Consider the following 26,022-nt stretch of genomic DNA (forward strand, 5'->3'; position numbering starts at 1 on the left):
GGGGGGGGGGGGTTTGTCCTACAGCACCTGCAACAGAGGGTTGGGGGGGGGGGGAATCATATACACACCATTGGTTTTAAAAGTGTTGGTATAAAACTAGGTCCTGCATGTGCAGTTGGTTACACACCTGCTTAACTGTATACATGCAAGTAGCCCCGCTGAAGTCGACAGGACTGCCCACGTGTATGTGACTAAATACATGCCTGTTCGAAAGACGGGGTCTCTAGTAAGTGGTGGTGATGGGGATGTTATTTTCCAGCTTCCAAGAACCTGCTACAATGGACAGTTGGTTTGTTGCTGATTTTTAAAGAACATTATTTTAAAAACACAGCTCACTGCTCCCTTCTTAAAAGCCATTTCCAGGTTCAAAACCATGGATGAACCCAGCTCCACTGAAAGAAATGTTACAACTCCCCACTGAGGCCAGATTTCATCCCATACTTTTTAACTCGCCACAACCTCTGCAACTATTTTACCAAAAGTACGTAAGATTGTTATAAAACAGAAGCAACTAAAACCTCATTTACTTTCACTCTTCATGCTCCTGGCTTAACATTTTGCACCTCTCACAACTTGGACAACAGAAGGAGACTAGTCACTTTCGCATTTTGCTTTTAGTCAATTTCATTTGAAGGCTCTAGTGACTTGCCTGGTGCTACCACTGGCAAACACCGAAGGAGAAAGTTTATTTTCTTCACTTCATTTCAAATGCCTTGGAGAGATTATATATTTAAAGAATGCTAGCAATGTGTCTTCTGGGTTTTGGATACAGAAAGAATTCATGTTCTGTTCGGGTGGCTTCTGGGTGGAGGGAAGGGTCAGGGTGTGCGTGTACGTACACACATGTAAGTACACAAAATCTAAATTTTATGCCACATTTTATCTGATGGTCTTTTTAAAGCAGCTGTGTGTGTGACTGGAGCCGTTGAAATAAGGGCCATGTTTTCATCTCTCTTTAATCTAGCCTCCAAATCTGTACCTCTACGTCTGCACCTGTTTTGCATCTACACATTGAACTGCTGAGCACCCAAACATCCAATTTTCACGCCCAGAGGCCAGCTAAACATGCAAAAGATATAGCTGGCATTTAGATTTGGAGGCCTGAGCCTGGTAATTTGGCTCTTACCCTCTCATACAAAGAGAAGCCCCATTAGCACTCACCTTAACAAGGACTCTGTTTAAATGAGCCAATCAGTTGTATCTTTGCTCCCCCCCTTCCCAGCCCCCAAGAACACACAAGGAGCAGTGGAAACAGGAAAACAGAGTTTTAAAATATTTAAAAAACAAGTAACAATTACAGAGGTCCATTAAATGCATTAGCGCTGCTAGAACATACTAAAGACAACACTTCTGTTCCTCTCTGCTGCACAAGCATTAATCACCTCTCCAGTCCTCTAAGTGGCACATTCAGAATGGACAAGGCAACACTCTCACCATGCCATGATACACGGACAGAAGTCCATCCGGATCCAAGCAACATGAAGCACTCCCCTCCCTCTCTCATACATGCTCTGCCCTGTATTTTGGCCAGGTTTGATTACGCCCAGGCTGCTTGAGTTCAGAGGCCTGTTTCTGCCCAGAGCCAGCACTGGGTCAGAATGAGCTGCAGCTGAAAAACAGGCTCACAGACTGCAGAAGGGAGAGTGGGCGATCACGACAGAGGTGGCAGGCTCTCCCCTGGCAGGGCACAGATCAGCAGGTGATGTGAAATGTCAGAGGACAACGGATGCCCCCAAGGGATCTGTTCATACCACTGGTTTCCCACTAAATGCAGAGTCAAGGATTGGTTCTGGTATTCAAGGCCTTCTGTGAAAACGGCCCGTGATACCCCACCATGATACAAACCCACCTGTCACATTCCCAGGACAGCAACATGCCACAAAGCAAAAGCAAAGCTCACGAACACGGGAGAGACGTTCCCGGGCTGCTGTGTCATGAGCGTGGCAGTGGCTTCCTGCAGGGATTAGAGTAACAAGCCTTCGGGTGGAACGTGGAACTTGCTGGCCTTCCCGCCATACAACACAATCAGCAGAACGGCGAAAGGACAAACAGGAGACGTTTTGGAATATTTAATCCCAGTCACCATGGCAATAAGCATGGCATTAATGCCTAGATAAATAAAGGGGGCAGATATAACCCTTTGGCAGATGGAGTCCAGCAGGTTTCTTATTGTAATCTGAGGACACACACTGCTGCATGAGCAATGCCTCCACAGCCTTCCCCCGCACCCCCTTCTCTCACTGTTCAGCGGTAATGGACGAATGTTTCACATCTCAAGGGGAAAGGCACTTACAAAAAAAAAAAAAAAAATCAATAGTGAAAGGTTAATGTGCTCTGTTAACATCACTAAGGAGAACCATGTCATGGAAAATGAAAGGAGGCAGGGAACAGTGCCCTAAGAGGAGACGGCTGCTGACTCTGGTGTGGAGGGCAGTCTGAACAAGTACCCATTTAAATTCATGTCAGCAGTGGCGGAGTTCAGAGGGCAGAGCTCCTCTCACTGGATGAAATTCACCTTTGTGCACAAATCTACACACCACTGAAATCCCAGCGGAGCTTACACGGTGCCCAGACCTCAGACCAGCCCTCCTCACGGTAGGGGAGAGGGAGTCCCACCAAGAGACCTCAACCAGGATGGGACCGGCACAAACACACTGTCAATGGCGCAGTCCATGCCCCAAAGAGCTCACAGTCTAAAAGACAAGACAAATGGGTGAGAAACAAGGGGGTGATGGGGGTTGAGGGGTGGGGAAAGTAACACAAATAAAAGGTTTTAGCACCGATTGGGCTGTTGCTGCTGTATATTGCTTTGCACGGTATGGTTCAATTGGGGCTCCATGGCTCAGTTTCCCCTGCTGGTTCCCAGGAGACCCCAATACCCTGGTGTTTTGCATTCCTAACTACAGGGAACGGGTCATAAGAACATAAGAATGGCCCTAGTGGGTCAGACCAAGGGTCCATCTAGCCCAGTATCCTGTCTTCCAACAGTGGCCAGTGCCAGGTGCCCAAAGGTAATGAACAGAACAGGTCATCATCCAGCGATCCATCCCGTCGCTCATTCCCAGCTTCTGGCAAACAGAGGCTAGGGACACCATTCCTGCCCATCCTGGCTAATAGCCATTGATGGACCTATTCTCCAGGAATTTATCTAGTTCTTTTTTGAACCCTGTAATGGTCTTGGCCTTCACAACATCCTCTGGCAAAGAGTTCCACAGGGTCAACAGAAAACAAAAAAACCTGTTTACATGGAGTATTTCAAATAACCATGAAAAGATTTAGACTCCTCTTAGGGTATATAAAGCCTCTTAAAAAAACCCACACAGCCTACGCTTTGGACTTCAGCTAAAACTGACAAAGCCCTTTAAAAGTCAGAGGGAAACACCAATACACTAAACCCGTATGTTATCAGTGTTACAAATTAGGAGCCTGATTCTACAAGCCTAGCTCAGATGAGCAAGGTTCACTCAGATCAGCAAGCCCCACGAACTTCAACAGAATTGCTCACCAGAGTAAGAGCTGCAAGACTGTGTCTTAGGGCTTGTCTACGCCAATGTTTCGTTCGCAATGAACTGGGGTGTGAATCTACCCCACACTAGCCTGCCTTGAAATGAATGGTCCCTGTGGACCCTGCTGATGCATTCATAATTCCTTAGTGAGCTTTGAGCTAGTCCCATGCCAAAGCAGGGTAGATCAAAGCTCACTAAGGAACTGTTAATGTGCTATCAGCAAGATCCACACAGACAGTTAGTGCACCGCAGGCTAGTGCAAGGTAAATTTACACCCCAGCTTGACACCAACTAAATGTGTGTGTAGCCAAGCCCTTAGTTTTGATCTTTAGAAGGAGGGACAGCACCAGTAGGTGCTCAAATGCCCGTATTACACGTTTGGTTTCTAAATGCATTTCACAGTTTATGCCAAGTGAGGAGCACCTGAGACGTCTTCAATTTTGAGACTTTAGCACTGAGTAAAACAGGCCCAACTTTTCTAAATACCTAAATCTGCGTAAACAAGAGCTCCTCTCTCTTTACCTGTCTTCTCGGTTGCGATCCAGCGAGTAGAACTGCTTCCGGAGCCACCTAAAAGGAAACGCACACGGTCGTTTTACTACATAAATCTTGATTGCTCGGTATCCAACATTCTCTCCAGGCCTAATTCTGCCAGGTACTGAATTGTCCTCAACTCCCTTCGGTGTCATCCCCCCGCACCCATCAGAATGCCTGGCTGCACCCCTGTGAAGCAGGTTAGTTTCTTATTGCAGACCTGTGTTCTGACATTTTTTTATGCACCCAGAACCCCTACTGCATGCAGGATCAGGCTCTTCCTGATCATGGAGCAAGAGGAGGATCACTACCACAGCAGGTCAATGCAATGAAACCTTTTGCTTAGGGAGCCCTGGGCTCAAACCCTTTGTAGTTCATAAGTGGAATGAGGTGGGCCTCTCTCAGCCTAAGCTCTAAGTGGCTCCTTACTCAGATCCCAGAAGCTCTCACCCAATTGGCAGGGCTGCTGAGGTGACTTAGCACAAAAGCATATCTGGAAGAGGCGATGCTACCAGTGAGGATTCGGATGCCTTGGCAGAGCGGGGTGGGGTTGCAGGGATGCTGCAGGAAAGGACAAGACAGACAGCCGTCTTGGCGCAGACCATGGTGTCTGGAGCCACAGAGAAATGGAGGAGGGCGAGGACTGAAGTGCATTGGCGGAGAAGGGCTCTGAGGACAAACTGGACCAAAGCAAAGACGCTGCTGCCAAGTCAGGTGCTTGAGCAAAGCGGTGAGGGGCAAGCCAGCAGAGCGGCTGCCTGCCCTGTGCCCGCCTTGGTGTCATTGGCTCCTCACCTCCCTGATGCTCGCCTTACCTTTCGATTTGCAGGGGGGTGGGGGCTCTGAGAGTATCTCCCACCAGCCAGTTTAACCCTTTGATCCACATGTTGACTTCATCCTCGGATGTGGCTGTGAAAATAAAGAACAGGGCCCATGAAGGAATGAGGCAGCCGCACTGACCCTGGCTTCCATGGAGGAAGCCCCGGCACAGCTGCAGCATGGCAGGAGGAAGTGGATCCAGCCAGGCCAGGGGCCTAAACATCACCACAAGGTGGATCCGTGTCAACCCCTCTTTCACCATCCATTGCCTAATATAAAAAAAATACAGCACCCCTGTCTGTTCTCCCCTCCAGTGCCCATCCCTTCCCTGCATTGTCAGTAACTCCCACCTTGCTGATCTCTGATCCTCTCCTGCTCCCCAGAACGTCTCCCTCAGACAGCAGTTCTCCCAGTGAGATTGTCTCCGACCATCAGCTCTCACTACTAAGCTCTCACCCACATCTCTCTCAATACACATGACTGGTCGGTTCCTATTCACCTCCATACTCAGCGTTCTAAGCCACCTCGCTGACAAGGCCCTGGGGTTTCTTGGTGCCTGTTTGTTTTCAAGGAGCGAATTTCAGCTGCTCTTGAGACACAAGCAACAGCTATTTTTAGAATGTGCGCGGATTTCTTTTTAACCTCCCCATTGTTTGCTGTATCCTCTTTGAAGCTAGAAAATAACATCTCTCTCCCTGTGCGGTCTGGCAATCGCCGTGTAGAAGACACCGTTGTCTTGCATATGCAGAAGCCAGCACGGCTGCCCACCAAGGCTTGTCTACAGGAGAAAGATGCACCGATTTAACTTAAATTGGTTTGTAAACCGATATAGGGAAATCAGTGCCGAAGGCTGTTTAGAGTGGCTTGTCTCAGTTTTAGTTTAAGCCTGTTCCTAACTGACCTACGCTAATCTGAAACAAGCCACCCTTAAACCAAAATGAGAATGTCTACACTACCTTTGGCACTGATCTTACGTTAAATGCCCCGAGGAGCATGCAATCAAAATGACCTTGCAAATGCAAAGCTAACGGAGGGGACTGCCTACCTTGCAGGCTGAGAGTTTTCAGCCTGAACTCCATTCCATAGAGGACGACGAAGCAGTGAGACGGGTCTGACCGGAAAGAGGGATCCTCCTGGTATCGGTCAAAATCTCGGGAATTATTTCCTGGACGAATCTCTTGGATTTCACGAATATCGACTGGGGGAAAAGAGGAAGGAAAAGGAAATGAGAGGACTGAAAATGTAGCAGAACAGCCATGGGGTATCTGAGTTCTCAAACACACCAATGAAGGAGGGAACAGGGGAGAGGAGAGCATGGCCCAATGGTTAGGCATTAGCCTAGGACTGGAGAGGCTGAAGTTGAATTCTCTGCTCTGCCACTGATTCCTGCATGACCTCAGCCAAATCACTTCATTTCAGCTTTCCCTTCTGCAAAACTGGCTGTGATTTATCCTAGCTAGCTCACAAGGGTGTCTGGAGAATTCATTAGTAAATGGCCACTCAGTGTTCTGAAGCTGTAAAGCGCTACAAATGCCCTACAGATACATGCTATCCCTAGGCTTGTGCAGGCAGGCTGCCCTCTCTAGTAACCTTGCGGCTTGCACTTTTCATTGGCATCACGGCTGTTGGAAAGGCCCCAGGATCCCTCAGTCACTAGAGAAGGCCCAGGGAAGGGCACGGATAACGTGACTATCATTATCCAAGGGACTTCTGGGTACACAGGTGACATTAGCAGCCATTACACACTGTTGGTGCTAGACAAGGCCTAGGGGAGTTGGGCACCTAACTCTTTGAAAACCCAGACATAACAAACTGCATTTGCCTGGATAAGTTGAAGGGCAGGGATGGGGAGGCTGCTTTATAAAACCATTCATCATTGCTTCACCTGCAATAAATCCCGCTCCATTCTGTGGAAGGACAAGGAGCCCGGGCAGGGATGGTGGTGTGGGGGCAATTTAATGACCCTCTGCAGCAGGAGTGTCTGTTTCACACGCACTGGAATCCAGTTTTCTCCGACATCTCCGCACAGTGACGTGGGGACTAGCGGATCCACCAGCATAGCTCCCTGCAGAGCCAGCATAGCTCCCTGCAGGCCTAGCCCAGCTTCAGCATAGTCGGGAGCAGACTCGGAGCAATTCCACGGCTGCTCCACAACCCGGAGAGGTGGCAAAGGAGGCCTCCTCCCAACAACCCCGGCATTACCTCCTACTCCAAGCCTGGCACAGGAAGCATTTGGCCCCTAGTTATTTTAACTCCCTTCCTTGTTCTTATCCTGACCTGCCTCTCTCCTCCTTAAGAGGCTTGTGTTTATTGATGCGGGTTACAGAGCCTTGCACAGCCAGACCCAGTGTCTAAGTGCAAGCTTCCTCTCACCCCAGCTGTGCACCTTAGCCCTGCCCTCAAAGGGGTTGAGAGGGCATTTCAATCTCCGGGACTTGTTCAGTCCTTGGTTTCTCAACTAAGAGACTCTCAGCTAGGGTCAGCTGTGGTGGTAGAAATTTCTCTGGTGGGATCCCTTTTTACTGGATTGAGATCTACCAACTCTGTTCATGCAGGGGCTACTTGAGGTTGCACTTTGTAATGTTTTCCAACTCTCTTTCCCCACAGCCCCCTCCTGACTCAGGTCATCCATCAAATATGGTTTGGCCTAGAATCTCTGAACTCGGCTTACTCCGCTGAAAATCAACAAGGATGGTGCCTTTGGTGTGAAGTCTGGTGGGTTAGCTTTGGACATAGTCAGGACAACACTTTCTACACTTTGAGAATGCCACTGAGTTTATAAACCCTGGTTGCTCGTAGTCTGTTACTGCTCATCACGCAGCTGCGAACTTTAACAAGCCTGCACGTGAACCGACAGTATGGAAGAGGGTCAAAAAGATCTGAACTGGACATAGTTTAATACATCAGTCAAAATCCAGGCCGATCAAACACATACACCAAGGTGTCACTGATCATGTATTACGCTTATTGAGGGAGGAAAATTCTCAGAAACTCCCATACCACCGCACTCTCCCACCCAGTTTAGTTAAGCTGCAGTTTTAAAGTTCAAATCTATAATTTGAGGGACAGGGAGCTTCTTAGACCTTTTTTTAAAAATGTGAAAGCAAACCAAGGTTGAAGTTTACTTTTAAAGTTACGTTTGGCTGGAAACGCAGGGGTAAATTACTGCAAACGGGCCTTCACACAGCTTCCAAATCCCTGCCAAAATGTCTGACACAGTCCACACTGTATATGCTCTGCCACGATACTGAAAGCTGCACCCTTCTGCTACGCCGTTTGATACTCGACATACCATCCTGTGCCCACTACAGACAATTCCTACTGGACCACGGTCTTCTTTTCTCCTTCAGTTCTCAGCCCCTTCCCAAGATTGCTATGCTAACATCTCAGCTCTTACCCTACACATACACACCAAAACCCTTCCAAATAGAGTCAAGATCTTATCAAGATTTTCTCTTACTGACTAATACACATACACACACACACAGAGTCTATATCCACCATTTCAACGGAAGTTGAAAAGCCACATCTATTGCCATCGCCAGCACCTCTACAAGTATCTCTATTCCACACCTTGTAAGTGGTTCTCAACCTTCCTATGCAGTGACCTCGTGTTACGACAGAAAAATGTTTTGGGACCCTCCTCCTCGAGTCTGGCCACAAAAAAGGGAGTGTGATCATAATGTGATGCCCCCCTCCCCAATTTGAGAATCCATGTGTTACATGAGGGGGAGGGTAATTAACATTGTAAGTCATACAGCCCAGCCTCTATAGCCAACCACTTTGATCCCATCCACTCTAGCAACACTAACCACAAACCTAACTGTAAGTATATCACTCACCAAACTAAGTGGGACACATTAGCACCTTAGCTCTTCCAGACAGAGTAGAATGAATGTTGCACGCAATGAATGACACTTTCATTGGCAAAAGATACAGAACTATTTGTGTCCGTTACACAACCAGTGCGAAGCCTTGTCAAATTGCCATACTCAATGATAAGCATTTCTTATCTGCCAGATATGGATAATAGACAAGAGCAGTGAGATACGGGGGCAGAGTTAAGATTATTCGGAGTTCCTGAACATTTCATTCTCACATTTTCAAACAGTTCCCCCCACAAGCGTAACCACATCTTGGAATCATTTTACTATTTAAGGCTGTAGTTTTTTTCCCAAGAGAACAAAACAAATAAATAATAATAATAATAATAATAATAATTGTATAAATAAGGTTTTTCCTCCCTGAACTTATGGAAATGAACATACAACATGCAGTTCAGTTTAATCAAATCCAGTTTAACAAAGTTCCATAGCCTTGGAGCCGCCATGTATTTAGAATCTGTTCCTCTCCTAATTACGAGCTGTTTTTAAAACCATCATATTCTTTGGTTTAAACTACTGACCAGTGTCCCTTTCACTCTTCCCTGCAACCACTCCCACTCAAAATAGATCACACAAGCCACTTCTGTCCACGCCTCCCTTGCACGGAATCCCCTAGCGAGTCTAGCAATGAATAGGAATCACACTGGCCTCTGCCTCCCCGAGTGGTGCCAGGTTTGTATACATCTGCAGAGCTGCAAGCTCAGCTTGCCAGAGCCACTGTCTACATTAATGCAACACCAGCACATTTCCCTGGCCTTCCCCCAGCCAGATACGGCTGAATACCAAACATCTGGACGGCACTCAACCGGCCACAGGAAAAGCACAATGCAGGAACCAACAAAAGAAAACCTGCCGCGTTCTAATTATGGCTTATTCCCCACAGAACCAGAGAGGTTTCACTGAATCCAAGGTCTGTCCTGCTTCCAAAATGGAACCCTCCCCACAACCCAACAGGAAATCTCTCGTATTTTACTGCTCAGCAGCTACCAGAGAGCAAATATTTAAAAAAGGTATGAAAAGCAAATTCAACTACCGAAAACAACCCCCTAACTGGAATCCTTGTCATGAAGCATTTAAAGAAACACAAGCCCCTGATTAGGATCGGGTGAGGAGGGAGGTGGAAGGAGGATACAGGGTGGCCACCTGTCCCAATTTAAAGGGTTTAACCTTTGCTTGCTACATGAGTTCAACAGGCTTTGGATCTGGCTCACACAGAAAATCCCAACTTTGCTCTGGGGCAGACATAACAGTATCATTATGGGACATGGAGATGACAGCACAACAGGACAAATCTAAGAAGGAAGCAACCCTAGATGAAGGCGGCAGTGACTGAAAATCATGGCCCTCTCACAGCCCGTTGACGAGGTAACAGATTCCCACATCGCCAAAATCACCAGCATGACTGACAACAGCTATTTCTTGGTTCTGCCAACTGGGGGCTCATCACTATACGCCTTCGATAATTTAGTGGAACCCCACTTGCTGTGGCTGGACCCGAGACGTGGGCGGACTTCAGATGCTACACCCCAGTCAGGGCTGGCACCAAGAACCTCATGGTGCAGATCTTACATTTGTCATATAGGATACATTCATCTCAGGTTATGAACAGCCGGTACGTCAGCCTGTTTCCCCCAGGTGAAAGGTCCAGCAGAAAGGCAGCAGCGAAACGGGACAAGTTAAACTTCAGTTAGAACCTGAGTGCCCAAACCGTATCAGCGTGAAGACAACATGCAGCTATAATGAATGCCAACAGCCTGCAGGATCAGACTGATTGGGGCACAAGAACAGGCTTGAGGTGGAAATCCTCCCCACCTCAGACTCGGCCGCCCCAGCGTCATGCTGCTGGGACACAGTGCAAGCCAGTAGGCACTCCCAACACGGAATGGAGCTCCAGAACATCCCAGCTACGGTCCTCTCAACACACCCAGCCAAGTGATCTCGCTTTAAGACAGCATCTAGAACAAGGAACAGGATGGAGAGGTTTCAAATTCGATGCGATCTATTTAAGCTGTGCCAAGATAGGACAGGGACGGGTTCACTGTAAATGGAGATAGACTGGCTGGATCTGAAAGCAGGAGGGCAAGGGGACACCTCACTACCAGCCCTCCCCAGAGCAGATTCTGGGAAAGGATTTTGATTACTCTCAAAAAACAAGAACCACTTGCTTCCTGGAAAAGTGTTTCTTTAATCCTCAGGGGAACCGAATAATGACATTTGTGAGTCACATTTTCTAGACACCCAATGTTTCCAAGCAATTCAGAATACAGCTTACTGCAAACGTGGGCTGTAATTCTACCCTGGTGTAGCTCCACTCGCTGTACAGACAGGGGAGTAACATGGCCCTTCATTTTAGTGCAGTTTATTTGGCTGGGTGGAAATCTGACACGCCAGCCAACAGCAGCACAGGCGGAAGGCTCTGGGCAGGACAGCAAACAAGCGTGTTCGCTCCTGACCAAGTATCAAACCACGGTAAGGAACACCTTACTAACTGCAACTCAAGTAACCTGGGATGTGCAGTTGGAGGAACTCTTTATCTGTTACCAGTGGGGTAGATTACAAATAGCGTTAAAACATTGGAAATAGAGGCCACCACTTGGATCCATTTGTCACTGCACGCCCATACGTGCACACACATTTCAGTGTAACACCCCAAAGGTAGAAGGGTGCAGCTGATCCCCCAACTGCTGATTCAACTATTTAGGGTTGCCACCTGTCCCGGCTGCCTTGGAAGAACCCATATTTTTGACAGGGCTAGAAACCGCTATGAAGTTGATTGGCGTACACCGCCGTGTGCCTCCTGTTTGGCATAGGGCACAGCTAGCCTGTAGCAAGAACCACTAATGACTCCCCAGCCCACAACCTTCAACTCCCTGCCAGTTCCCAGAGAGTGGCAGGGGATCAGTTCTCCCATTCAGGACTGTACAAGGCTCTTTGTAACACTTCTCTTCCCACCTCTGTCTAGTCACAGGAATCCCGACAGCACTGTCAACTGAGTCAACACAGAGCGCCAAACTTTATATATATATAAATCAAATGGACTAACAGATCCAAAAATAATTCTTCCAAACACACTGTTTCCATGTGTCTACCTACCGATCTCATCACCACCCAGAGTCTGCGATACAAGGGGAATTCCACTCAGGGCCTCTTCCTTAACACAGGGGGGCCTTCCTTGTATTGAAGAGCAGCAGTGAAGATATGGTTTGCCTAAAAGCTCTATTGTTCATTCTTCCCTCCACCCCCCCTCCCATGCAGTACTTAATGCACAAAGAGCCAACCTCTGCTCTCAGCTGCACTAATTTCAATCAGAAGTAACTCCATGGAGAGTTCAGCTCAATGTATTTTACTGGGATCTTTACAGGATTTTATCCATTTTCAAGACGATACTTCACAGGGTAACCAGATAGCAAGTGTAAAAAATCGGGACGGGGTGGGGGGGTATAGGTGCCTATCTAAGAAAAAGCCCCCAAAATCGGGACTTTCCCTATAAAATCAGGACATCTGGTCACCCTAATACTGCAGCATTCCACAGTAATGGTCCAACATGGCTTACGAGAGCGACAGTGCAGGGCTACAGGCTATTCCTGTGAAGGACTTTAAATACAGGATGTGGCTAGAAGAGACTCAGCAGCTCGGTCTTCACTGGCTGAACAGGTCTGTTTTTACCATGGGATCACCAAGGCGCATTAGCTGTCCTGCTGTAAAAACAGAGTGGAGACAAATCACAGTTGTATCGTGTGATAAACTAGAGCGGGTCAACCCAGGCAGCCAGTATAATGCTGACCTATAGGCCTTGCAGCAAAAGACAATACCTGCCGTGTCTCCATTCGGATTTTGCAGTGAGATAACTATCCTGCGTTAATTACTTCACTTTAAACAAAACAAAAAAACCCACGCCTCTGTCAGTGCAGAGAAAGCCGGGGTCTCAGTGCACACCTGACACTTGCATTCATGCAAATATATCACTTTTGGAGAAAAGCCAATCAAACCAGAAGCTTCTCAGAAACCCAAGCACCCACTCTTCTGGGAGTAACTGACTTCACAGCACAAACTTGTCTCTCTCTGCTCCAAGAGGGAGCAGTGTGACAACTGCTAGCCCAGAGTGCATAGCAGCTCACTGCTGCCTGTTCTGCTCTCTCTCAACTGCACAGACACACTTGCATGTGCATCTGGAGAGAACTGGGGTTTAGCACATACAACTTCTCTTCTCCCTTCTCAGCAGCTTCTTTTGTACCATGCAGCAGCAGAGTAGCCACTTTTCAGGGCTCTACTCATCCGCCACCCCTAGCAGCTCAAGAATCTCCCCAGCCCCTTCACATACTACGAGGAAGATACTCCTTGGAGAGAAATTGCACATGTGAAGGCCCTGATCTGACAGACACCGAAACATCCAAGTCGCTTTCCCTGGATGATTCTGTCTCCTTTCCATTTGATAAGCATCCATCCACCCAAACCTGTATCCTCCCAAAGAGGGGAGATGCCGACATGACTTAAGGGTTACTTCCCTGTTCATATCCAAGCTTCATCAGCCCTATACATACCAACAGATACAGGGCAAGAATGCTCAGTGCTTCCCGCAGCCCCTTAGATTCATGCCTCGGTTCTCACCCCAAGAGAATCCTCCAGCCCAAGGATTTTGCCCTCCTCTCTGTCCCTCCCACCCCTAGCAGCAACTGTAACATCCTGTCTGACAATAAAACAAACCCCATCTACTCCCACCTCAGTTCACAAGAGCCACAAATAAACAAGGACGACTTAGCACACACCAGCCACCCCCTTGAAAGGAAACAGGAAGCCCAGAGCCCCTCCACAGACTGCAAGCTCAGTCCTGTTTTCCACAAGGAATGCGTTGGCCAGAGGTTATTGATCCCTCATGCTTGGGTTGGGTTACGCTTTCACTAAGCCTTGTTAGCACCTGCATTCTCGGGATGTGCAGAACGAGTCCTGTGGCTTTATTAACTGGAAGAGGGTGGTTGGGTTGGAGGATTGTGCTGGGAGGCTGGGGGGGGGCAGCGTACACCTGGACCAGTGGAGGGGGTTGAAACAGAAATCAGAAGCTAGCCAGCTTGGAGCCAACTGGACACTTTCCAGTGATTCTGGAACAGGGAACAACTCTCGGGAACACGTTCAAGGACGGAAAGCCTAATATTAGATCAGGGGTCGGCAATCTTTGGCATGTGGCTCACCAGGGTAAGCACCCTGACGGGATGGTTTGTTTCCCTGCCGCGACCGCAGGTTCGGCCGATCGTGGCTCCCACTGGCCGCGGTTCACCGCTCCAGGCCAATGGGGGCGGCAGGAAGCGGCGCGGGCCAAGGGATGTGCTGGCTGCTGCTTCCCGCCGCCCCCATTGGCCTGGAGCAGCGAACCGCGGCCCGAGGGAGCCGCGATCGGCCAAACCTGCGGACGCAGCAGGTAAACAAACCGGCCCGGCCAGCCAGGGTGCTTACCCTGGCGAGCCGCGTGCCAAAGGTTGCCGATCCCTGTATTAGATCCACCCCCAGCTTTGCTTAGCCTCTCAAGTGCCACCCCATGCACAGCTCACCTGCTTACGCCGCCTCCCAGCTTCTTCCATTCTGGCTAGAAGGTCGGGGTACTGACTTTAACAACATCCTGCCCCAGGGAGCGGTAGTCACCCCTTGGCTCATCAGAGCAGCACGCAGCAGAGCGAACTGCGGGCAAACCTGCCTAACCTCAGACTGTGGGAAGGCGGGTGGTTTTCTCAGGCCTGCTCCAAGATCTGACCGCTGGCTGACACAACTATGACCATGACACTGCACAGGGGAGAGAAGGAAGAGAGCAATAGGTCCTGTCCAGGAAGATTGACTGCTCTTGAGATGCCCGTTGTCCAGAGTCCCTTTCAGCCAGGAAATGGATGATTCTGGTCTTTAAAATATTGACAGACATTAGTCAAATGTCAAACAGCATCCATGGGGAGAGGGGTCAGCCAAGAGGAAAGAGGGGAGCAGAGAGCTGGGAGGCAAGATGCGACAGGGAAAAGGGGGCTCAGATCTCAGAAGAGGAGGAATGGGGCTGAAGGCAGATGTGGGGCAGCTCCAGGAGTGGAGTGCTGGGGAACTCCAGAGGACAAAAGAGGCTCATGTCCCCTGAGGAAAGTGGATAGAGCTGCCCCGGAAGATGTGGAAAATGGATTTTAAGCACCCTCTTTGTTTTCCAACAGGCCAAGAATAGTCAAATATATGTAAATTAGCAATTATGTTTATGTAAATTTGACTGGTCCCTCACACGCACCTTGGATGGATTACACTGTAGATGTGCTGGGGCAGAGACCTTGGCTTCTTAGCTTTGCACAGCATGGAGTGCATCAAGACCTCACATCGCACTACCAGAGAGATGATCCACTCCTCACACACACAGTTACCCACCAGGCTTGGGAACCCAAATTTACCTCAGGTCAAAATGATGGCAGACTGCAGTCGTCATGCATTTCTAAACCTTTGGTGCTGGTTTCCTATTTAAAACTGGCCTCAAAAGAGCCTGCAGCCAATGTCCCAGGGCACTGATGGGTAAAGAGTGAGGCGGCAACAAAGGAAGCCAAATCACCTGCTGATGGTTAAGTGTGTCCTCAGTTGCGGCAAGCACTACAGAATCACAAGGTCCTCCCCTTGAGTCTCCAGCATCCTTGGGAGCAGGAGAGAGAGCCACACGCAGATGGTGACCAAAGATTGACGCACACTGGTGGTTTTCTGAATTCCACTCAGCTGCGGCCGGCCGGCTCCCACTTCAGCAGAAGCCAGCGTGAGTCTCCAAGTAGCTTGGCCCAACCATGCCATCACAGCAGAGTCAGTGTCTTTGTCGCTGAGGTCAGTAAAGTCCATCCAGGAGTCCTTAACTTTGACCGAGGTCTTAAGAAGCTCTGTCTCAGGGAATGGAGATGTGAAGCAGTGCCCATTGTCTCTTCACGTGGAGAGAGTCCACTTCTCAAACTAGGTGATGGCATGCCGGTGTTTTACCATAGCATTCACACCTGGCTACTGTGCTTTGCTTTCTGTGTTTTGCCCCATGTTCGCTCCCCCCATGTCATGTCTAACCTGACCTGACCCCTGAGGAAGAAGTTTGAAGCCTTCTATGGACCAGTCAAATTCCTACAATCCATCCAAACTCCCCCCCCGCCAGGAACTGCTCCGACTGCTCTCAATAAGCACTGCTTGGGGCTGGTTGAAAGCTTTCACATTACAGTTCGTACAACATTTATATTTGTTCCTGCAGCTGCCCTTGTAAGTCAGGTCCACAGCTTGTCCTGGAACCTTGTGTAGGGTGGATCAGGGCAAATTTAGCTTCACAGAGATGGGTGGTGATGTTTTCTTAATTCCACAATAGTTTCCAGCACCTTAATTTCCTCCCTTCTCATGTCCTCAGCAACAGGATGTTTATGGCATACTAATGCCATCAGCATCTACTGTAATTTGAAGAGCAGCTAGCAAAAGACACAAAAACGAACAGAAAAAAAAAATTTAGGTACATCAGAAGCAGGAAGCCTGCCAAACAATCAGTGGGGCTACTGGACAATCAAGGTGCTAAAGCAGCACTCAAGAAAGACAAGGCTGTTGTGGAGATGCTAAATGAATTCTTTGCATCTGTCTTCACTGTGGATGATGCGAGGGAGATTCCCACACCTCAGCCATTCTTTTTAGGTGACAAATCTGAGGATCTGTCCCAGATTGAGGTGTCATTACAGGAGGTTGTGGAACAAACTGATAAATTAAACAGTAATAAGTCATCAGGGCTAGGTGGGATTCACCCAAGACTTCTGAAGGACTCAGATATGAAATTGCAGAACCACTAACCGTGGTACGTAACCTATCACTTAAATCAGCCTCTGGACCAGATGACCGAAGGATAGCTAATGAAATACTAATTTTTTTTAAAAAGGGCTCAAGAGGTGATCCTAGCAATTACAGGCTGCAGAGACAATGCGTAACTCTTGATGAGTGGCGTGGGGGGCACAATTTAAAGATTCGAGGTGGGCATGTGACCACTCCACATGTCGCCTCTGGGCTGAGGAGCGGCAGGGGAGCCAGGAGCACCATGGCAGCAGCGAACGAGCACCTCGGGGAGCATCTCACAGCAGATGGGCTCGGTAGGCAGGGGCCAGCTCCAGGGGGCATTGCCAGCTGGTGCTCGTCTCCTTCAGGGGAGAAGGAAGAGCACATCGGGGGTGCAGCTCGGAGCTGTGCTGCCGGCCCTGCTGGGGGAGCGCCTGGCCATGCAGAGGTGGAACAGCTCGGGAAGCGGGGCAGGCAGGGCTGCTGGGCAGCCAGCCAGCGCCCCAGCTCCCACTGTGCAGAGAGCCAGGACCCAAGTGGCTCCCACCAGCTCCTGGCAGGACATGACGGTTTTCAAACTGTGGGGTGCATCCCCCTAGGGCCACCACACAGTTTGAAAACCTCTGTGCTAAATGGAAGGCAGAAATCTGGGGGGGGGGGAGGAAGGGGCATGACCTTGTGTGCCCCACCCCGTGCGTCGCCTCTGACAGGTTGGTAAGTCTAACTTCAGTACCAGGGAAACTGGTTGAAACTGTAGGAAAGAACAGAATTATCAGACACAGATGAACATGATATGTTGGGGGAAGAGTCCACATGGCTTTTGTAAAGGGAGATCATGCCACACCAAGCTATTCGAATTCTTTGAGGGGGTCAACAAACATGTGGGGACAAGAGTGATCCAGTGGATATAGTGTACAGTAACTCCTCACTTAAAGTCGTCCCGGTTAACATTGTTTCGTTGTTACGTTGCTGATCAATTAAGGAACATGCTTGTGCAATGCTCCCTTCTAACATCGTTTGGCAGCCGCTTGCTTTGTCTGCTGCTTGCAGGAAGAGCAGCCCCTTGCAGCTAGCTGGTGGGGGGGCTTGGAACCAGAGAGGACCGACAGCTCCCCCCTCCCCTAAGTTCCCTGTGCTGCAGCCACCCAGCAGCCTAGCAATTGCAGCTGTCCCTCCCGCCACTGCCATGTGCTGCTCCTGCCCTCTGCCTTGGAGCTGCTCCCCGAGACTCCTGATTGCTGTGCGGGGGGCGGGGGGGAGGGAGGAAAGGAAGAGGAGGGCTAATGTCAGGGTGTCCCCCTCCCCCCTGCTCCTGCACCCCGCTTACCCCATCTTCCAAAGAGCAGGGGGGATACACCAGGGCTCAGGATGGAGGGAGCTTGCAGCAGCTGAGGTCTCAGCAAGCTGATCTAATTAACAAAACAGTGTACTTAAAGGGGAAATGCGCATATTTCTCTCTCACACATACCCCCTCCCTCCATTCCTGCTGCCTCAGAGTGAGAGAGTTAACCCTGGAGGGCTGAGCCAATTGCTAGTTCATCATTTAGCAGTAAGGGATATAGCCTACTCTCTGACTCCTCCACCTCAACCAAGCTTCACAATCATCATCACTGTGTACCAGTATTAAATTGTTTGTTTAAAACTTGTGTGTGTGTGTGTGTGTGTGTGTGTGTGTGTGTGTGTGTGTGTGTGTGTGTGTGTGTGTGTGTGTGTGTGTGAGAGAGAGAGAGAGAGAGAGAGAGAGAGAGAGAGAGAGATTTACATTAATTCTTATGGGGGAATTGGATTCGCTTAACATCGTTTCGCTTAAAGTCACATTTTTCAGGAACATAACTACAACGTTAAGTGAGGAGTTACTGTACTTGGACTTTCAGAAAGCCTTTGACAAGGTCCCACATCAAAGGCTCCTAAGCAAAGTAAACAGTCATGGGATAAGAGGGAAGGTCCTCTCGTGAATCAGTAACTGATTAAAATATAGAAATCAAAGTGTACAAATGAATGGTCAGTTTCACAGTGGAGAGAGGTAAATAGGAATCTGTACTGGGACCAATGCTGTTCAACATATTCATAAATGATCTGGAACAAGGGGTAAACAGTGAGGTGGCAAAGTTTGCAGATGATACTAAAGTTAATAAGTTAAGTCCAAAGCTGACTGAAGAGTTACAAAGGGATCTTACAAAACTGGGTGACTGGACAACAAAATGGCAGATGAAATTCAATGTTGATAAATGCAAAGCAGTGAACATTGGAAAATATAATCCCAACTATATATACAAAATGAGAGGGTCTAAATTAGCTGTTACCACTCAAGAAAGAGATCTTGGAGGCACCGTGGATAGTTCTCTGAAAACATCTGCTCAATGTACAATGGCAGTCAAAAAAACTAATCGAATGTTAGGAATATTAGATAATAAGACAGAAAATATCAGAATGCCACTAAAGAAATCCATGGTTCACCCAACCTTGAATACTTCATACAGCACTGGTCACCCCATCTCATAAAAGATATATTAGAATTTTTAAAAGTACAAAGTAAGGCAAGTAAAATGATTCGGGGTATGGAACAGCTTCCATATGAAGAGAGATTAAAAAGACTGGGACTGTTCATCTTAGAAAAGAGATGACTAAGGGGGAATATGATAGAGGTCTATAAAATCATTAAAGGTGCAGAGAACATGAGAACAAGGGGTCACCCAATAAAATTAATAGGCAGCAGGCTTAAAAAAAACAATAGGAAGTAAGTACTTCTTCACACAACGCATAGTCAACCTGTGAAATTTGTTGCCAGAGGATGTTGTGAAAGCCAAAAGCAAGGTGGATAAAAATCAATTTTTTAAATTTAAAATCGGATTTTTTTGATAAAATGCTTTTTGAGGGAAAAAACCTACCTAAAGATAGTTTTAATTAAGATACATTATAGCTCAAAGATATCCCATCATGGAATAGAGATTATAAATTCTTTAGTATGAGACAATATATTCATGTAATGTTTAAGAAAAGTTTTGTAAATGAGTTCCAATAGTTCATGGATTAGGGATCCAATCTTATAGGGTTCCAGGGACTTCTGTATAGATGATTTAGGTTAATCTTTCTATCTACCCAATGGGACTCAGTGCTCAGTCTAGAAGACAGCATCTCTGATGGTTAGTTTTGCAGTTCTTAAACTGTGGATTTGTCTCTCCAGACATAACATGCTTGTTAACAGCAAAAATGTTTTTAAATAAATAAAATATATAGAGGTGAGAAATAACAGACCTCAACCCCATTGTCCCTCTGCAAATTTGTGTACACAGAGTCAATCCCATACCTCTCTCTAAAAGTGAGACGTTTCAAAAAGTTCAATGAATAGAAGATTGTTGGGGGCGGAATAGATCTGGACAAGGAGAAGAAGTCTGAAGATAAATATGAGAAGGGAGGGACAGGCAGTAGAAACAAAAATGAAACTGTTTGAGCAGCATATTCCAGAAGTCTTGAGGTCTTTCTGAGTGTAGCCTTCATTGATTTGAGATCTACCATACCATTCTCTCACTAGAAGGGAAAACCTATAATGGCAGCAGGCCGTAAAAGAGACCCAGTTTGGGAATATTTTTATGAAGTTCCTCTACCTGTGGGTAAGACAGGTAGAGGAACATACGTGCAAAATGCAAACAGTGCAACAAAGGAAAAAATGCAAGGCCTGGTTGCCGGAATGAAACAACATCATGAGAAGTCTTCCTTCTCAGGAGGAAGCTGCATTGATGATGATGAAAGGAACATGTCTGAACATGCAAGATCTTCAGGTTGGTAAACTTTTTTATTTCATACTTCTTTCTTAAGGACTGCCTGTCTTCCTTCTGGACTATTCTTGAATTCTCATGTTTGAGCAAAAAATATAGTTGTTATTCTATGGTACTATTATTTTAGATGCATTTGTGATAAAAAATAAATTGCTGAAATACAAAGATCTTCTTTTTACAATTTTCACCTTTAAAGTAGTACTGAGTGTCAGTGAGTGCAATGAGTAATACTAAATGAGCAGTATGGTAATAATAATTAAATAACTGCATTGACTTATTTTGTTTAGGAGAATCCATCCTCAACATACAGGATTCTGAAGACTATCCACCTTCAAGATCATTTCCTATAGTTTCAGAGATATCTGCCAATGATAGTGTTTCAGTCACATCATGTATGTCACATAGCCACAGTAGATGGATGCACACTTGATCATTACCTGTTAGGTTCACTCCTTCTGGGGCACCTGGCATTGGCCACTGTCGGTAGACAGGATACTGGGCTGGATGGACCTTTGGTCTGACCCAGTATGGCCATTCTTATGTTCTTATATCACTTGTAGAAAAAAAGGGGGGGGAAATCTCCATCATCCAGAAACAACCATAAATAAGTTTGTGATAAGAACCAGCAGATTACAAAAAGAGGTAATTGATGAAAAAATTGCCCGGTTTGTTTATGCAACAAACTCTCCTTTCCATATGATTGAGACCCATGCTTCATTAACATGGTTCAGTCATTAAGACCAGGATACAGTCCACACAACAGAGCCAGATGTTGCAGGCAAATTGCTGGATAAAGTGTATGAAAGAGAAATTGAGCAGTGTGCAAAAGGTCTAGAGGGTAACATTGTTAACCTGAGTCTTGATGGGTGGAGCAATGTCCGCAATGATCCTGTTGTATGTGCTTGTGTGATGACAGAAGAAGGGAATATCTTCCTTACAGAAACAATTGATACATCAGGAAATGCACACACAGCAGAATACTTACAAGAAGTAGCAGTAAAGGCTATAACAAACTGAAAAAAATTTCAAATGTCTAGTATGCAGCTTGGTCACAGACAATGCTGCAAATATAGCCAAGATGAGAAGAAATTATTTAGAAGAGAGTCCCAAGCGAACATCATACAGTTGCAGTGCTCATTTGATGCACCTCCTAGCCAAAGACTTCGGTGTTCCAGAAATAAAGGCTGATGTTGTTGAATTGCAAAATACTTCCGTAACAACCACTTTGCAGCAGCTGCTCTGAAAAAAGTGGGAGGAACCAAGTTAACTCTCCCACAAGATGTGCGATGGAACTCAGCAGTGGACTGTTTTGAGCACTATATCAAGAACTGGCCTAATCTGATGACAGTTTGTGAACAAAAATCGTGAAAAGATAGATGGCACTGTCACAGCCAAAGTTCTCAACATTGGGCTTAAGAGAAATGTTGAACACATGCTGAGTACCCTGAAGCCTATTTCTGTAGCCTTGAACAAAATGCAGGGAAATAGCTGTTTTATTGCTGACGCTGTTGAAATTTGGAAGGAACGGAGTGAGATCTTAAAAAGAGAAATAGTCAATGACAGAGTTAAATTACAAGCATTAAAAAAACGAATGGGACAAGCACTATCTCCAGCTCATTTTCTTGCAAATATTCTCAATACTCGGTACCAAGGTCAAACCTTAACTGCTGAGGAAGAGGAGTTGGCTATGACATGGACATCCAGCAATCATCCCTCCATAATGCCAATTATAATAAACTTCAGAGCTAAGGGTGAACCATTCAAGAAATATATGTTTGCTGATGATGTTTTAAAGAAAGTCACACCATTGAACTGGTGGAAGTCACTTAAGCACTTGGATTCAGAGACTGTTGAAGTGATAATCTCACTTTTAACAGCAGTAGCTTCTTCTGCCAGTGTAGAAAGAAAAGTTTCTTCCTTTCATTCCAAATTGAGAAATCATTTGGGACCTAAAAAAGCAGGAAAGCTTGTTTTTCCTTTCCAGATTACAAACAAACAGGAAAATGAAGGTGAAGGTGACTGAGTTAGCTGCAGAAGCCAATATTTTAAGTTTCTCATGTTGACCTGGCTGACATAGTCGATTTAATTTTTGTGTTTTTTTTTTTAATATTTAATTTAACTATTTTAGTTAAAAGCAATTTTAACAAAAACAAATTTGATTTTAAAAAACTTGAATGTTTAACTAAATTCAAAAATTCATATGCTTGTTTTGTTAAAATATTATATGTTTGCTGTTGAAAAAAAAAATCCAGAATAATTAATGTTGTTGTTTTAGTTAAATAAAACAATTTAAATGTCTGTCTGGTGATGTTCTCCTCCTAGTACAGCATGGCAAGAAAATCCTCCAAATATTAATGATTAACCTGTTGAATTGGAGATATTAATGAAGTCACTGGGAGGTGAACTATCTGCTTCAATTACCTTTGGTAAATGAAATAACCAAACAATCAGTCATTTTCCGATACAGCTGTAAAACTAATCTGAAAAGTTTCAAAATAAATCACTTTAAAAATGTATAGTGTGTACCTTCTAAAAATGAAACCTACATCTATCTCTGAGTTTTGAAGAATATGTATTAAGGTTATAACAACCAACAAGAACGCACTTATATGTAGAAATCCATGATTAAATCGAGTCTTCCTTACTAGTGATTTAAATCATGGCCAAAAGTATAATTAGGTTAAAAAAAGAATTAGGTAAGTTCACGGAGGATAGGTCCATTGATGGCTATTAGCCAGGATGGTCAGGGACGCAACCCCATGCTCTGGGTGTCCCTAAATCTCTGACTGCCAGATGCGGGACTGGAAAACGGGGGATGGATCACTTGATAATTGCCCTGTTCTGTTCATTCCCTCTGAAGTACCTGGCATTGGCCCTGTCAGAAGACAGGATACTGGGCTAGATGGACCATTGGTCTGACCAGTATGGCCGTTCTTATGTTCAGTTATTCCTGTGCAATCCACTGTCTTCCAATCTGGACCTCAGGAATGCCAGCTCAAAGCCATTAACATTCAGGGGGCTGCACAGATGTAACTCAGCACAGAAATTACAGGAGAGCAGAGAGAAAGAATGGTCTAGTGGTTAAGGCCCTAGCCTAGGACGACCTGGGTTCCAGTCCATGGTCTGCCACAGACTTCCTGTATGACCTTGGCCCAGTCACTTAGCTTCTCTGTGCCTCAGTCCCCCATCTGCAAGATGGGGATAATAGCACTGCTCTACCTCCCAGGAGTGTTGTGAGAATAAGTGTGGTAAAGATTGTGAGGAGCTCATATACTAGGATAATTGGGGACATATGAGCACGCTGGAGAGATAAGATAGTTTTCTTGCACTCAGAAGATGGAAAGAGCCCAGCTTGATGTTAAAACAAACACCTTATTATCTGAGCCAATCCAATATGGACTCAATGAGATACAACATGCAGAGAGTCCCACCGTACAATTTTTTGCTGCCACCATACAGGACAGAATCCCACATTAGGGAAGGTCAGATTTGGGGTCTGTGTACTGGTGAACAAGATTTCTTTGAAGTGGTCAGGTTATACCAAACCACAACTATGCTTAATGTCAGTCTCTGCTAGTCTCATGGACCCCACCTACCTATAACCTTAGTCTTCTCTGTCTTTTTTACTATATGTGCTTAGGCTGCCCTACCCATAAGGAAGGATCCCTAGAGCACAAGTACTGATTTCCTGTCTCCAAGTCAGATACCGGATGATGTTAACCTTTAAACCACAGTGTAATTACACTAATTGGCTTTTCAGAATCAGGCAAGCGCTTAAATAAAGAAGTCAACATTTGACCTCATAGAGAAATCAGCTTTACCTAAGCCCATTATATAGTCAAGTTTTTAGACACCATTCCTTAGCCCCAATTGACATGGGTTTAGGGTTGGTTTTTTGGGGGGATGGATTTTAGTTATTGATATTTTGGGTCGTTTACAATAAGACATTACATTGCTTTAAGAAATTTTAAAAAGTGATTCAGAAATCCCTATGGTCAAATCAGAAACCAAGACTCAAAACCGAATGGCTGGACCAACAAATTGAGATGGGAGGCCTGGCTCTGCCACATTTCAAAAGGGTGGCACAAATTAGACCAGTATTGGAATGGATCTCTAAAGGAGAGAATCCATCATGGATACAGATTGAACAGAAACTGGCAAATCCAATCGCGTTATAGAATTGTGCACTGAACTTGTATCCCAAAATTCTGTCACTCGTGAATAAGCCCCATCGTTTTCAGTTTAAACCGATTTTGACCCAAAAAATCCCGGGTTTTACAAAAAGTATTATGCGTTTCTTTTTCCAATTTTCACCCTACTTTTGTATCATTCTATATATAAAAAATAAAGTGTTTTATTACGAAAATACAATACATTATATGAGCTATATGTGTTATGATAATACATTAGTCTGTGTGTATATGCAAAGCTGCCTATTGAAATAAGGCTATGTATTAGTCTAGAAGATACACACAATAAACAAACAGGCAGGCACGCAAGCTCTGAAGTGTGTGCACTGATCTGAACTGATGAATCTCACACCCACCACATACACATAGACAGAACAAGGAGTAATGGTCTCAAGTTGAAGTGGGGGAGGTCTAGGTTGGATATTAGGAAAAACTTTTTCACTAGGAGGGTAGTGAAGCACTGGAATGCGTTACCTAGGGAGGTGGTGGAGTCTCCTTCCTTGGAGGTTTTTAAGGCCCGGCTTGACAAAGCCCTGGCTGGGATGATTTAGTTGGGAATTGGTCCTGCTTTGAGCAGGGGGTTGGACGAGATGACCTCCTGAGGTCCCTTCCAACCCTGATATTCTATGATTCTATGATTCCAAACTGTTAGCAGATAACGGTTTAAAAGATTTGACACACTAAAATGGGAAGAAAACGAAAATCTGTCTCAGACTGTTTCAGAACACAAGGAAGTATTCAAAAGTTTAAAAAAACAAAACAAAAACAGGAGAAAAGGATGAAGTTGAGTGTACGCACTGCAAACAGTATGGTCTAATTATTAAATGTAAATATTTATAGGCTAATAGTTCTAAGGCTACAACAGTAAACTGTTTATTCAAAGGAAAAGTTTTATTTGGGAATTAGAAATATTGTTTTCTTAAACTCCAACGTGGCATTGTGTTTTGAGTTCTATTTTAGTTCTGCAGCAAACTACATTGAATTCCACTCATCAAAGCATTAATCTACTGAACATTTTTTTCCCCTGTCCTTCCGTCCACCAAAATAAACTCCAATATTTATTCAGAAAAGGTAATCTTTTTTTTGCACCGATTTTCACCTTTTTGGTTGTTATAGTAATAAACACTGATAAATTCCCAGGAACATTTAAATAAAATAAAAACCAAAACCGAAGGGCCCGACCCATGAAATATCACCCGCCACTTAAAGTGGGTTTAGTTAGAAGGAATTAGCTTATCCCAGTCTTCCCCTTGTACCCCTTCTAAAATCAATCTCTGGTTGCAAGGAAAGTGTACCAATCCTTAAAGTTATTTCAAATTTAAAACTCATCCAACCGGCACATAATCACCCCGATACAAAGCTTCCTACGTACACATCTGAACCTTTTAGGACACCCCGCATTCAACCAAGCACTGACCGCATGTTAATTTTAAAATTTCCCCATAGCTTGCCGGGTTGATTCGAAAGACAATCCCCTGGGAAGTGAGAAAGAAAATAAAAATGTGGTATGGTTTTAAATACATTTTGG

General features: G+C 45.8%; 1 protein-coding gene across 1 annotated transcript in view; it reads right to left on the minus strand.

Annotated features, from left to right (window-relative positions):
* Nucleotides 1–4,013: 4,013 nt before the first annotated feature.
* LOC113407640 (1-phosphatidylinositol 4,5-bisphosphate phosphodiesterase gamma-1-like) overlaps nucleotides 4,014–26,022 on the minus strand; it is a 44,304-nt gene continuing 22,295 nt past the window's right edge. The window contains exons 2-4 of the mRNA XM_026656793.1: nucleotides 5,905–6,057; nucleotides 4,856–4,949; nucleotides 4,014–4,076 (exon numbers count right to left, since the gene is read on the minus strand). Coding sequence (XP_026512578.1) covers nucleotides 4,025–4,076; nucleotides 4,856–4,949; nucleotides 5,905–6,057 — 299 coding nt within the window. The 3' untranslated portion in view covers nucleotides 4,014–4,024. The remainder of the gene's footprint in view (nucleotides 4,077–4,855; nucleotides 4,950–5,904; nucleotides 6,058–26,022) is intronic.

Source organism: Terrapene carolina, unplaced genomic scaffold, assembly GCF_002925995.2.
Source record: "Terrapene carolina triunguis isolate 2854851 unplaced genomic scaffold, T_m_triunguis-2.0 Scaffold233, whole genome shotgun sequence".
NCBI classification, from domain to species: domain Eukaryota; kingdom Metazoa; phylum Chordata; order Testudines; family Emydidae; genus Terrapene; species Terrapene triunguis.